At 45.0% G+C, this 15051-nt stretch overlaps 1 protein-coding gene across 1 annotated transcript; it reads left to right on the forward strand.

Annotated features, from left to right (window-relative positions):
• The first annotated feature begins 8740 nt into the window (after window positions 1-8740).
• Window positions 8741-14538, forward strand: LOC100824891 (probable histidine kinase 3). Its single transcript, XM_003564907.4, has 11 exons — window positions 8741-9743; window positions 9850-10131; window positions 10471-10637; window positions 10720-10929; window positions 11051-11237; window positions 11325-11376; window positions 11464-11693; window positions 11791-11889; window positions 12005-13113; window positions 13220-13574; window positions 14140-14538. Exons 1-10 carry the CDS (start codon window positions 9279-9281, stop codon window positions 13476-13478), a joined length of 3060 nt encoding a protein of 1019 aa, XP_003564955.1. The 5' UTR covers window positions 8741-9278; the 3' UTR covers window positions 13479-13574; window positions 14140-14538.
• Window positions 14539-15051: the final 513 nt, after the last annotated feature.

Raw genomic sequence — 15051 nt, forward strand, 5'->3', positions numbered from 1 at the left:
CGTCGGGCACGCGCATTCACGAAAAAGAGAGACCGGCGCCAGCTGCTGCTGCTACAAGGAGAGCTAGCACACATGTCCGTCGTCCTGGACTGTGTGTAGGCAAGGGGCCCGAAAACGACCGGTGCATGCATGCAACCAGATACGCATGTGTGTCTGTGTGTGCTGGTTAATTACGTGTGTGCCCTTGCTCGACTGCTGAGCGCATGACACGTCGATCTCTTCCTCTCTTCAGACTTGCCATCGTGCCAACCAACGGAGAACCGGCTGAGAAAGATTAACCTTTTAGAAGAAAAAAAATACAGTCAACTGTTCATATTCAGAATTCAAGGAATTGGATTGTGTATTCGATCGGAGTTCAAACTTATGCCTAAAAATAATAATGTAACAAATAGGATGTTCAAATGCTATTCTGAATTTCTGATGGGACATGCGTAACCGCCATGAGATGCGGCACACCAAAAAAAATTATGCCTTTGACTTTAGGGTCGTTTCACACATTAATCGAAGTTAAGGCTGGGGCGGGCTTCATCAAAGTCTCCGGAGCCTCTCTAAATTAACTAAACCCGATGGCTTAGCAGGTCAACAAAACAAAGATAAGGTGGCAGTGTCAATCCGCAGGGAGCTGAATACGTTTGCTATCCTCTGCGTCATTATTAGTACTGGTATTATTTACATATTGACCAAAGCCACAATAAACAAATAAAGCAACGTCCAACGTACGTGTATATATATGGCCCATAAACTAAACACGGTTCGTACGACCAAAGAATTTGGCGTGCATGGTATGGATCGAACGAACTCCAATTAACTTCCATTCTTAAACATGGACCTGAAGCTATACCCTACTACCTGGCTACCCACCCCACCCGGCCGGCTGCCTTCAATATTTTTCGTCCCTTCCGTTGTTGAATCTTGAATCTTCGCCCGCTTTCAATGTTCATTTTATTTTTGTTTATTCAGTTATACAGTCAATCTGCCATGTGTTACCAGAAAAAATTGCAGAAATCCTGGCGTAACCGCCTGCGTGCAGAAGCGTAGTAATCCTGATCTTTTCGAGATACCACCCCGGTTTTAACTGCGGCCGTATATGAAGCCAAAGACTGTAAAAATACACTTATTACACAGTAGGATCACATGCTGACGAAGAAAACCTGCGTGAACTGTGGACTCGCAAAGCCCGAAGTGGACACTGGCCGCTTGCCAAAAAGATCTGTCCGTCTCTCGTCACGCACGCTCCGATCCTCGTGTCCCATCACAAATTATTTAGAAGCAGTATTAGTACTATACTACTCCAGTAGTACTATGCAAACGCATTGTTTATTGGGCGTTGCACTTGCATGATTGGCTGATTGCATCTGGAAAGCAAACCAAGAGGGGTGTACACTGTACAGCGGCGGGGGTTTATCATATTTTTGACACATGGTGGAAGTAGAATTTTCCGCGAGGACAATTATTCTCTCGATTGGCAGATGTTGATTCCTCCCCTGCCCAAAAAGAAAGGGAAATGGTATCTCTATCCAGCCATCTATTCTATCCCTTCCCACGCATGAAGAAGAAGAAGAATAGGCTTAGCCACGGCTGCAGGGGAGCCATCAAGCTGAGGAAATGTGCAGATTAGTAGTACTGCCACTTTGTCCGGGCAAAAGGGGAAAACGAAAGGAAAAGGAGGCTCTCATCAAGCTCTTCGATCTTTCCCAGCTTGCGAGCACAACAGGATAACGTGACGGGGTTCGTTTATAGGGCGCATATAATTGGAGGAGAGGAACAAAGCGGGGAGAGCTCGATCCTCGGCCGCGAAGGCGATTCCACTCACATTGCTTTCCTCTCCCACTTACTTCCTCCTCCTTTTTCCTCGGATGCAGGCGATTCGTCGCCATCGTTGTGGCCTCGGACCCCGGCCCAATTCGCGCCAGGAAATGTCTGCAAAATTCATGTGTTCCAAAGCAGTGTGCAGGGGAAAATACAGTAATCCCTTCGTTTTATAATTCTTGTCTCAAATTGCTCAAAAATGAATGTATCTCATTTTCTAAAAAGTGTCTAGATACATGTAAGATCTATTATACACCAAAAGCAATATGAGGGGTACCGAGTGGAGGTTCCACGTTGATCCACATCACCTCAATTAATCTGGACGTTGGATCTGGGATCTAAGGGTTGTAGATATTTGTTTTACGTTACGTACGTTCCTTGCGAGCGAGGACCGATTCGGTTCGGAATTCCGGTGCTGTGCGGACACGAGTGGATGGGTCATTCGCGCGCGAAACGCATGCATGGGGCCTCGGTGCGCTAAGGCCGTACGTGCATGATTCCAGATTCCGCATCGAAGTCGTGCACGTCTGGCGTCTAAACGAGGACGTGGACTAATTAGGCTGTACTCATAGTCAAATTGATGAACCAGTGAACCACCATCCATGCGAGTAAAATTCGTTAAAGTTTTTTCTGCAGCTCCACAGATATGCTATACGTGCTTGCATACGTGCTATGTTCATGTTAGGCATGCATGCACAACCATCATCAAGTATCCGGTTTTGGAATAAATATATCATGCTATTTGGAGATTTTGGCGCTGTTGGAACCATGGTGGTTTCCAGTGTTATATTGCACGTTTGACTACATGAAATTAATTACTCTCTCCGATCCATAATAAGTCGGTGATTTACTAAATTATACTGCTCCCTTCGTCAAGGTGGAGCATGCCAAACCAGAAGCCACCACCGACTGCTCCACCTGTCCACCTGCACGCATGCTTCCTTATCTCTGAGAGAAATTAAATCGCAAGAGGAAGTGTTACCAGTTTGGCGAGCGAGAGAGAGAGAGATTTACTCTAGGGTGACGGGATTACTACACAAGATTCGTAGAGAAAAGGAGAGAAGTTGTGTGAGAGCGGGAGAAGAAAAGGAGAGACGAAGGACACTAGATTACATAAATGATACCTAAGAAATGCCTCTTGCGACGGTGTGCATTCACACTCTAGATCGTCTCAATGTGTTGGGCATTGAGATTGGTTATGGTTTGTATTTCAAAATGTATTAGTTATATAAATCATGCACATGCATTGCTCGCAGTATGTCCAATATGCTAACTAAGTCAAATATTTATTTATCCGGCGTTAGACGATATATATGCTACGTCAGGGTATCATGAGAATATTAAGAAGTATGAATATATTTGATGGGCTAGAATAAATTTTTAAAGTGATTTAATTAAGACCCATATAGACCCAATATGTTATAACTACTGATAATTAAGTTAATATTTTGTTTTTGTGATGCCAAAAGTAATATACTATGTTACATGAAATATGTGTTACGGCGTTTGAACTTTAATAATTCATTGTTTTTCTTCACATGTCATGAAAATATTAAATAGTAACATGTATCTATATTTTGTAAGAAATTTTTTATTGGTATTTAATGCAATCCTAGCATGTGGGGCGGTTGTCTCTTGGTCTCTCTCCCCACCCTGTGTCGCCCCCTTCTCTCCCTCTCTCTCATAGCCTGTGACATCGGCCTGCTGGACGGGATGCAGGACAGGATATCCCGCGGCGACGGTGGGTGGCATGTCCAGATTCCGTCTATCAAGGGTGGCCCTGGATCCGATCAGTGATGCGCCATCCTGACCGGCAGAGTATAGAGAGAAAGGGAGAGAGGAGGGGGATGGGTAGCGCAACTATCGAGCCGTTGGTAACGAGCGGGAAGCTTGCGAGCCCATGACCGACGAGCACGAGAAGTTCCTCCAGATGTCGTTCCTCCAATACGCGCCTCCCCGCCCATTGGCGAGCACGAGCAATTCGCGTGTGTGCCTGGTCCCGTCCCCGCCACATGCGCTGAGGAAGTAGGGAATGCACGGGCGGATGCAAATGCGAGCGGCACAACGACGCTTGACGGAGAGAGAGGAGGGACAAGGCAGCAGGTGGGGAGTGGGGTCTGCCATCATGTATATGGCAATCCGAACACAGGTGCAAAAAATCCGCTCTGCTTCTAAGTGGTGGAAAAAAAGTTCATTGATACAAGTTAATATTATATAAGCCAACAAGGTGAAAAACAATAGCTTACTTTTTGAAGTTCAAGATGGAATGGGCTAATTAGCTAACGCTATCCAACTAACGTTTAGAGACTGGATGATACAATAACTGAACTAAAACTTGATCGTCATTCTTCTAAACATATATGGAGTAATAATTTTTTTAAACTACCATGGACAACGGGAATCATCATACATCTATTAGGATTTTCTCTATGCATAAGATATTTACAAAAATATAATAATAACATATATATAGGACACAATTATATCCAAGCAAATGTAATAAAACGATTTTGCTATAGAGAAGTCGATCTACTGATTTTTAGTTAGACATAAATCGACGTGCTGACCGTTTGATCTTAATCTAACGGCAACACATGGGAGATGTGAGAGTGGGATGACATTCACATTTTAATCCAACTGGCTCTAATGTGTCGACTGTGATTTAAAGTTTTTTTTTAAAAATCAATCGACTGAGAAAATAGCCACACCCATAATAGAAATAGCCCACACACATAGATTGCAATTTTCTCCGTGCAAGATAATTACAAACATAAATGCTACCAGACATAGCAAATGCGCGGGTCACCATGCTAGTTTAAAAAAAATAAATGAAACGGAGGCAGCAGTTATTTGTTTTTCTACCGCCGGTACTGGTGTACTGCTACGATCACATCAATTTTAACGTGCATACGCCTAGCCGGCTAGGTGAAATCATCGCATGGCCAAGATCTCACGTGCGCTTTTAAATGCTCCTTAAATCAACACTACTATTGTGCCCGCGAGAAGAAAGGTATCAATGGGAAATTAAACCCTCCAGGTTTTTTTTTACCAGATCTTGTAGCAGCAGTTCATGCATAGACTGGTCTACTGCGACCATAGTTACCGCAAATTAAGGGCTGGGCTAAATGCAACAGAGCCCGTCCGTCCTTTCTTCACCGATGACTGTCGCAATTACCGCTCTGCAAAGGTAAACCATGGCTGATACTCCGGCTCGGCTCGGCTCTGATGACTGTGCACCCTGCGTCCCTGCCGGCCGTTCAAGTAAGTAAGATCGCGCCCCAGGATCGATCCGGGCCGTTGGATGGGCAGATGGCAAGATCGGGAACGCCCGTGCAATCATGGGCAACCCACGTGAATAAGCATAATCTCTTCCCGTTCTTGTCCTGGCATGTTTGAACGTTGCCGTTGGAGTGGCTACCGGGATAATCTTCGGGCCAGCGCGCGGCATTGATGGGGAAGAGAATTCTGATCGTTTTGGAGGTGTTAGTAATGCTAAGTCAGCTTTAATCGGGCTTCTGTTTTTTTTTCTCTGCTGGCTGCCAACGCATATAATAACTGTACTGTAATTCAATGCGAAAGTAAATCGAAACAGTGCCATGATTCAAGGTGGGCCGCCGAGAGACCCGGGGAAGAGAAGAGATTGATATAAGTGTCCAGAAGAAACAAAAAGATTTTAAAGGTGGTACACACAGGCTCTAATGATGTCGACGTCAATGTTGTATTTTGGGCTAGCTATACGGCACTGCCTTAATGGTATTGCTTGTAACGAAGAAGAAAAAAACAGATTCTTGAAGATGAGCACATTGAGTTTCTTCACCCTGTTTGAGTGAGGTGTTGGTAACAGGATGCATAGGTCCCGTGAATTGGATTGTTTAATTTCTGTATTATCCATTTGTTTGTCTTTTATTGTTGCAACCGAATGGCAAATAGTAAGGTAGTGCTCCACTTATAGATGGTTGCATGCATCAATTGTTACCCAAGAGGCCAGGGATGATCATCCTTGTCCTAAAAAAAGATGATGTGGCCCCGCTTTTTCTTTAAAGTTCGTATTGATTTTGTGTACAGTAGGTTGGTAATATCTGCAAAATCAGCAACTAATTGTGCTTCTTTAATACAAATCCAACAACATAACCCACATATCATGGTATTGTTGTGGTCAAGAAAAAGTATTAACCGGCCGGGTAGTTAAACTGCGGTGTACATGTCCAACAGAGAGAGTGTGTACTGATCATTTTTTTTCCAATAATAAAAATCATCGACGGTCTACAACTCTCCATTGTTTTTTTCGTTGTCAACATCGTTGCATGATGTAGAGCTGATGGCAGGAAAGATGAGCAATTTCGGCACGTCCGTTCATCGCTTAACATGACACCACGATGTTGCTCCGCATTTGTCTCTTTATTGTCCGGCGCAAAATTTAATCAACTTCGGATTTATTTATTTTGAAAAATATTACTTGAATTAACATTAATTAGAGGAATTTTTCCATCGCAATTAATTGATCGTATGGTTTGGCGGCCGACGTCGGCTGGAGACGAAAATGAAAATAAGCAAAATTTCACATGTCCGCAGACGTCACGATCGGCGGAAAACGACCCGGAGCCATCCCGCTAGAAAACCTAGCGAGTACAGCCCAGTGCAGTGTGCAGCTCTCTAGCTAGTCTATCCTTTTCCTCCTTGGTGGAAATAAAAATCATTGGTGCCGCCGAGGCGATCTATCTATCTATCGGCCAGCTGAGCCGGGAGATTAGAGTTGTCAGTGTCACGTACATCCCCCCCCCCCCCCCCCCCCCCCTCTCTCACATAATTGGGGGAATAGATGGATAGATAGATCGTACTAGATGGCAAAGCAAGCAAGTGTCCAAACTAAGCAGCTTAGCTCGGGTACAAACAAAGCCGTGGAGGCAGCAGAGCAGGGCAGTACGGGCTCGGGGCAGCTCAGCTCAGCAGTGGAGCTACTAGCAGCCAGCGGCTGGCTAAGCTCAGCTAATCCACTGTGAGTCACAGAGACTGTGAGTCGACGAAGAGAAGGGGAGCTTGAGAGCGAGTGGAATCATCAGTGACCTCTGCGTGCGTGGGTGCATCTTCTTCTCTGAGATTCCAGCTTGCCCCCCAAAAATGGTGGTGGCGGCCGGGCTTTCGGCGTGGGCCCCGGGCCGCCTCATCACTGCACCCACCACCGAGAGAGCGCCGCCGTCGTCATCCCCTTCGTATCATTCTTATGTTAATTGAACGGAGAGATTAAGTCGCCGGTGGGTAATCACTGAAGTCTTTGTGATCAGTGGTTGATACTAATATGATGACACGCCCTGGTGAAATTAAGAACAACCGTATCGGACAAAATGTGATGCACCGTGGAGAAAATGTGACAACTCCTCCGTCCAACAAAGAATAATGTCTCAACTTTGACCAAATTTGAATGCATCTACGCACTAAGTCATATTTAAATACATTCAAATTTTGATAAACTTGAGACATCTTTCGTTGGACGGCGAAAATATATACGTGTGCGTGGGTACACATTTATGTCGTAAAAGAACTGCGTATAAACATGTTGGTGCATGTAACTGCTCCATCTATTTTTTTTTCTAGTATAACTATATATATGGAGCGTGTTCTGACCAGACATGTGGATTTAAAGGAGCACGCGGTTAGCGAGTAGCGGGAAGAAATTGCTAGCAATGTAAAAAAAGATGGTTTGGTATAGTATTATGTTTTGGTATATGTGTTATGTACATGTGGAGAGAAAAAGATTGTATTCGCACAGTTCCTAAATTTTTGTCGTGGTTTTGGTTCAAATTTTAGAAACGATGAAAGTACGTAGGGGATGAAAAAATCTACTACTCCCTCTGTTCCTAAACACTTGTCGTGGTTTTATTGCTTTACGACAAGTGTTTAGGACTACTCCCTTCGTTCGGGTAAGTAGTATTCTGACTATAAGATACGGCTCGGAATAACAATTATTCTACCAATATGCCTATCTAGTTGAACTTTTAATAGTTCGTGGTCAAACTTATTACATCCTTCAAATGCATATATAAACACAACAATCTAGATAGATTTGGTGGAAAAAATAACACTATATGTGTCATGAAGATATCAATAGCATTGTGATGGTGTAAGTATTCTGTCATGAACATGCTCACATGAGTAATAATGATAAAAAATTGTATATCGAAGTGCATGTGCAACTTTTCACGCGATCCCAACGTAAAGATAAATATTTCTGCTGATCCCGCTAGAACCTCATGTATTTACGACACAGAGAGAAAACAAGGACGGACCTAGGAGAGAAATTTAGAGAGTGCAAAATGAATAAGTGGGGGCATCATTCTCATAAATGGACCAAATACAAATTGGCCAAAAATCAAGTGGGGGCAGCTGCCCCCACATCTCTCCCCGTGGGTCTGCCCATGGACGAAAACCTCCGAGCAATGAAAATCTGAAAACTTTCGGACTTACGTAGATCTGATGCAATGTGAAACTTCTAATAATAACTTAAATACAGTACATCTTCATGACGTAAATATACGAGGTCCTAGCGGGATGGCTCCGGGTACAAATTTCGATTTTCCTGGCGTAAAGAAATACAGAGTATACTCCAATATATATAAACAGAAAAAGAAGGAACGCACGTTTAGACGTGTAGTCCTAGACCTAGTATTAAAAACCGCTGGCCTTGTGCATTTCAAGCCCGCGTGTTTCCTCACCAAAGCCTTAAACCGATCAAAATTTCAAAGCTCAGCAAAGCAGTAAACACCGGTACTACAGGAGTAGTACTACCTCGTGCTCGTGCTCTCTCTGCCTCGAGTGAGATTAGAGATAGAGAAAGTGGGGCGGGGCCCACGGTACGGGGCCCCACGGGGTAGCCAGCCACTTGCGTGCGGGCCTCTCCCACTGCTGTGATTGGAGCCAACCCTTCTTCCTCCTCTGTTTCACTCCTCCTCCTTCTCCTTTTCCGCCTCCACTTCAAACCTCACCTCACCTCACCTGCTTTCTCTCTCGTTCTCTCTCTCTGCTCCAATCAACCCAATCCCTTTCCCCCATTCCTTCCTGTAGTCTGTTCCTGTTGCTGTTGCTGCTCTTCTCCCTTCGCTTCGCTCCTCTCGGGCTCTCGCCTCTCTGCAGGTTGTTGGTCAAACGCGCGCAGGATCGCTCGCGGGGATTTTGGTTGTTTGGTGGCTGCGCGCGCTCCTTCCTTCATCGCAGGTGCGCCGCGGGACGGGCGCCGAGAAGAGGAAGCGGAGGAGGACAGCGCGCTCGAGCGTGTTGGCTGGCTGGCTCCCTTTTGGCTTTGGGGCATTCGATTCCAAGGACGGTGAGGCCTTCCAGGGGCGGCGCTGCTGCTGCTGCTGATTCGTCCTCGTCGTGCTGCTGCTTGCTTGCGCATACATGCGCTGCGGCGGCGGAGCGGGAGCGTGGCGGGAGGGGAGCGTGGTGCTCGCTGTCGCTGGTGGCGATGTAGCCGAATGACCGGCGCTCGGTTGGCGAGAGGCGGCGGCGGGGCGGCCGGGACGACGACGATGGAGGCGGAGAAGGGGGGCGGAGCGGGGATTGGGGTGGGCTTCCTGGGGATGGGGCTCTACAGGCTGCGGCTGCTGCCGCTGCCGCCGCTGCCGGAGAAGCTGTCATCGGCCAAGACGCTGCGGAGCCACGTGTACGCCAACTACCTGGGCTCCCGCCCCGTGCGGGAGCGCTGGTGGCGCTGGCTGCTGCTGCTCTGGGTCCTCGGCTGGACGCTCGCTTCCTGCTGGATCTTCTACTACGAGAACTCCCAGGCCGTCGAGAAGCGCCGGGAGTCCCTCGCCAGCATGTGCGACGAGCGCGCCCGCATGCTCCAGGACCAGTTCAACGTCAGCATGAACCACCTCCAGGCACTCGCCATCCTCGTCTCCACCTTCCACCACGCCCAGACTCCCTCCGCCATCAACCAGGTATGCACCGTCCAAAACCCCCCAACTCAATCTCCCTTTGCTCTGCTCTCTGCTCTGCCCTTCCATGGCGTTTCGGTTAATTAAAGCCGATTGGTTCTGATTGCAGGCGACGTTCGCGAGGTACGCGGAGAGGACGGCTTTCGAGCGGCCGCTGACGAGCGGGGTGGCGTACGCGGTGCGGGTGACGCACGGCGAGCGGGACCAGTTCGAGCGGCAGCAAGGGTGGAGCATCAAGAAGATGTACTCGTCCAAGAAGAAGTCGCCGGGGCCGGGGCCGGGGGACGCCGCCACCGCGGAGATCCGCGAGCCGGCCGAGGAGTATGCCCCCGTCATCTTCGCGCAGGACGCCTACAAGCACGTCCTCTCCTTCGATATGCTCTCCGGCGATGTGCGTGAGGATTTTTAAATTTTTTATCCTCGTCTCCACCATATCTCGGTGGTTTCTACCCTGTCAAGCTAGATTTATCTTTTTAGCCTAGGGCCGTATAAAGCTGCAACCTCGTTTGTGCTCGCCATGTGGTTTCACAGCTCATGGCCGTTGCTAGTGTTTTAACCATGATTTCTTACCACCTTACAGTTACAGTGTGGTTCCTTTGTTATGTTCGTCTCTTTACTCTGGAAAATAATTGTTGCTTCGTAATTAACGTTTTGCCGTAGTAATTTTGTTGGAAACATTGTTTTGGTTGGTTGTCAAGCTAATGAAGGGCATTTGTGTTTGCTTCTACAGGATGATCGTGAAAACATACTAAGAGCTAGAGAATCTGGAAAGGGTGTCCTAACTGCACCTTTCAAGCTACTGAATAATCGCCTCGGTGTGATCTCGACATACACGGTGTACAAGTCTGAGTTTCCTGCATATGCGAGGCCGCAGGAGCGCATCCAAGCTGCCATAGGGTAAATAGTGTACATGAGAATCCTATTCCAACGATATGTTATGCGACAGAATCCCTAACTGGCTGCTTTTGCTTGCGAACAGGTATTTAGGTGGCATATTTGATATAGAAGCACTTGTTGATAAGTTGCTTCATCAACTTGCGGGCAAGCAATCCATCATGGTGAACGTGTATGATACTACAAATGAGAAGCCAATCAGTATGTATGGTTCAAATGATACTGGCGGTGGCATGTACCATAACAGCACACTCAACTTCGGAGATCCATCTAGAAGGCACGAGATGCATTGCAGGTGATTGATTTGTCGCTCTCCCCTTTTATCAATCGTGCAATTGGAATGTATTCGGCATACTGTTCATGTATGACTAGTACTAACAAATAAACTACCCTTCTGGTCTATGTTTCTTTAACAGGTTCATGCAAAAGCCACCATTGCCATGGCTTGCAATAACATCATCACTAGGAACTCTTGTGATTGCTTTACTTACTGGTTATATATTTCACGCTACCGTGCATCGTATCGCAAAAGTTGAAGATGATTATCAAAATATGATGGAGCTCAAGAAGCGTGCGGAAGCTGCAGATATTGCCAAGTCACAGGTGAGTAATCTCACTACACAATCAGTGATGTCTTCTCTAGTTTTTTTTTTTAAGATACTCATTCGATGCCATTTTTTCATATTTCAGTTCTTGGCCACAGTTTCACATGAGATCAGGACTCCAATGAATGGTGTTCTAGGTGAGAGTGCAGGAAATATAATCCACAACATATTCTTCAATCTTTCTTAAACCTTAAGGATTGAAATGATTCCTTTTTTCCAATCAGGAATGCTCCAAATGCTCATGGATACTGATTTGGACACAACACAACAAGACTTTGTCAGAACCGCCCAAGCAAGTGGAAAAGCTTTAGTATCCCTGATAAACGAGGTTCTTGATCAGGCAAAGATTGAATCTGGCAAACTCGAGCTTGAGGCAGTGCCATTTGATCTTAGAATAGTTTGTGATGACATTTTGTCTCTCTTCTGTGGAAAAGCTCAGGAGAAAGGGCTGGAGGTAATTCCAAAGTAGATTCATGCACTGTAGTTTTGTATATTTTGTTAGAGTGCACTAACTGTTTGTCCTTTATGGTTTTATCACTGTGATGTAACAGTTGGCGGTTTATGTCTCGGATCAAGTTCCGCAAACACTCATTGGCGATCCGGGCAGGATGAGGCAAATCATTACAAATCTCATGTCGAACTCCATAAAAGTAAGAAAATTCCTATATATGAATTGCACAGATAGAAATACGAATCAGTGTACTATAGATGCTTATATTTTTATGCATCCTGTATGTGCTTGACTTAAAATTTCTGTTTTCACAGTTCACAGAAAGAGGACATATCTACTTGACAGTTCATGTTGTTGAAGAGGTCATGGGCTGTTTAGAGGTCAAGACGGGAACTCACTACACAAACACCTTAAGTGGCTACCCAGTAGCTAACAGGAGGCGTAGTTGGGAGAGCTTTCGACTTTTTGATATGGATTTACACTCATCTGAGATGCCTTTTACTCCTGTCACACCTGACACAATAAGGTTGATAATATCAGTCGAAGACACCGGTGCCGGCATCCCTTTTGAAGCCCAATACCGCATATTCACCCCTTACATGCAGGTTGGTCCGTCCATTGCGCGCATCCATGGGGGCACTGGCATTGGATTGAGCATTAGCAAGTGCCTGGTTCATCTCATGAAAGGAGAGATCGGGTTTGTAAGCAAACCCCATGTTGGTTCTACTTTCTCATTCACTGCTGTTCTCACGAGGGCACAGTCCAATGGAAATTTGAACAAATCGTCAGGGTTTAAAGGGATCAATGCATTGGTAGTTGATCACAGACCGGTCCGTGCCAAGGTTGCCAAGTACCATTTGCAAAGGCTTGGAGTCCAAACAGAATTGACCACTGACGTCAATCAAATTATTCCTAAATTGAACTGTGGACCATTGGCTGCAAAGTTGGTGCTAGTTGACAAGGAAACCTGGCTGAAGGAATCACATTCCATGCCTCATTTGGTTAGCAAATTGAGGAACAAGGATCAGGCAGACCCTCCAAAGTTCTTTCTTCTGGAGAACCCTACAAGTTCTATAAAGAGCAGTTCACATATATCCAGCGAGCATAACTTGAATGTTATCAAGAAGCCACTTCGTGCAAGCATGCTCCAGGTCTCACTAAGGCAGGCTTTGGGTGGAGTAGATAAGGTGCATTGCAAGAATGGAGTGGTCGGCAATTCAACGTTGGGTAGCCTTCTTCACAAGAAACAAATCATTGTGGTTGATGACAATGCTGTGAACCTTAAAGTGGCGGCTGGTGCTCTCAAGAAGTATGGCGCAGTAGTAACTTGTGCAGACAGTGGGAAGAAGGCTATTGCGTATTTAAGCCCACCTCACATCTTTGATGCTTGTTTCATGGATATACAGATGCCAGAAATGGATGGGTAAGTCTTTTAACTGGTTTCTCAACATTTCTTTTGTGTACTAATCTGTGATTTTCATAAATAACTGAAGTTTTATAATGCGTTGGGTAATTTTTCTCTCTCACAGATTTCAAGCAACCAAGGAGATCAGAAAGATGGAAAGTAAACTCAATGAGAAAATAGAAAGTGGAGATGTACCACCAGAATGTGTTAATGTTCGGAGGTGGCGAACTCCAATATTGGCCATGACAGCAGATGTTATCCAGGCAACATATGAGGAGTGCCTGAAATGTGAAATGGATGGCTATGTCTCTAAGCCATTTGAAGGAGAGCAGTTGTACAGAGAAGTAACTCGTTTTTTCCAAAATCATGACCAAGTTCAATAGGTAGGTCTATATGGAGTGTAAATTAATGGAGGATGTCCCAACACAGTTGACGCGTCATGGCGCCGAGAATTTTTTTGAAGCTGCAGTTCTCCAAGAGTAAGCTCCTTCTCTAGTTTCTGCTAACGTTGTATATGATTAATTTCCATCATGCTTAGAACAGAAAGTATAACAATACATGGTGAACTTCACAGAAAAATAAAAAAGAAAGGACAACTGTTGGTCGATATCTTAAATTTCTACATTACCGTTGTTTGACATTGCTAGATGGTAACAAGTGTGAATTATTAGAGATCATATCCAACATTCCATTAAAGCTGCTATGTGAACTTTAATTTCAGTAAAATTGTTTGAAATGTCTTTGATTGAGAGAGGAAAAATAAATCTCGAGGTGTATCTTTGATGATAGTATAGCCCATTCCTATTAAATAATTAAAATAACGCTCATAGGAAAAAAAGGTTCCGCTGATATGCAATTTAGAAGGCCTATGAAGCTTAAAAGTAATCTTAACAGCCCCTCTTGCTGAAGTTTGTTTTTCGTGGTTGTAAAGAACTACTCTTATGATTTCTTAAAGTAAGCTCTGATGTCGAGATCTTTGAACTCACTATTTTATACACGTGAAATCCATCAGGACTCATGTAGTGAATTTTCTCATTCCTTCAGGTATGGGCTCAAAAACCTGGAGTTGGAACCAGCCAAGTTCTGTTTCTTGGTACATCATCTCACCAAGAGGCAAAAGGAGCATAAAACTCTTAAATCGAGAGGCATGTGTAGCATTTTATTCAGCAACTTCTTGGAGACAGTTCGCGTGAAGGGCCAACTGCATTCACTAACTGCAGATTTCAAATTGACAAATGTCCTCTGCCTTTGTATTGTAAATGTAGGGAGAGAAAATTTTCCTTCATCTTTCTTCCCCGGGGATTTTATAGGTGTAAATACTAGGTCTTGGTGGTTGTGCAGGCATTTCTTTTTTTTGCATTTGAATGTGTTTTTTTGCGCAGTGTGTCGAAAGCTGTAAATCACACATTCAAAGCTGAAGCCTTTCATTTTCTTGATCTCCCAGCTGTGATATTTGCTGTCCTTGTCAGGTTCTCAACCTGAAGTTTCTGCAGCTGTTGGGTTCTCTTATCAGCTAGCGCATCCTACTAAATGCTACCTGTTGGTATGGCTTTTGTGATGTCTCTGTCTGATGAAAATGGCTTTGCCTGATGTCATGGCTAAACCTTGTTTAATATGTGGTCCGGAGCAGTGTGATGGTACCTAACTGCTGCATTATGTTTATCGTGCTCTCCAAGGTCCAAAAGTGACGCACTTGCTTGGAGCTAGACTAATCATAGTGGTTACAATGGTCTAATCTTGTGCTGCTTGCTCCAGCGTTGCACTATAGTGGCCTTGTGCTTGTCTAGTGCTTACTGGTAATACCAATCCACATCTGCCTGTTTATCTATGATTGCGGAGACACCTAGGATATACATGGAACATGAATCAGTTCATCCTACGCACTTTTGAGTTTGTATTTGAAACTAGGCCTTCTGATACCTGATCTTATTGCTATCGGTTGAATTTTTTTGGCAT

Source organism: Brachypodium distachyon, chromosome 2 (genome assembly GCF_000005505.3).
Source record: "Brachypodium distachyon strain Bd21 chromosome 2, Brachypodium_distachyon_v3.0, whole genome shotgun sequence".
Classification (NCBI taxonomy): domain Eukaryota; kingdom Viridiplantae; phylum Streptophyta; class Magnoliopsida; order Poales; family Poaceae; genus Brachypodium; species Brachypodium distachyon.

Bases quoted from the DNA above. Each gene is read 5' to 3' on its own strand.
- LOC100824891 (XM_003564907.4), top strand. From the start codon at position 9,279: ATGACCGGCGCTCGGTTGGCGAGAGGCGGCGGCGGGGCGGCCGGGACG. The intron at 9,744-9,849 runs GTATGCACCGTC...TTCTGATTGCAG, and splicing joins CTCCCTCCGCCATCAACCAG to GCGACGTTCGCGAGGTACGC. The intron at 10,930-11,050 runs GTGATTGATTTG...TTTCTTTAACAG, and splicing joins AGGCACGAGATGCATTGCAG to GTTCATGCAAAAGCCACCAT.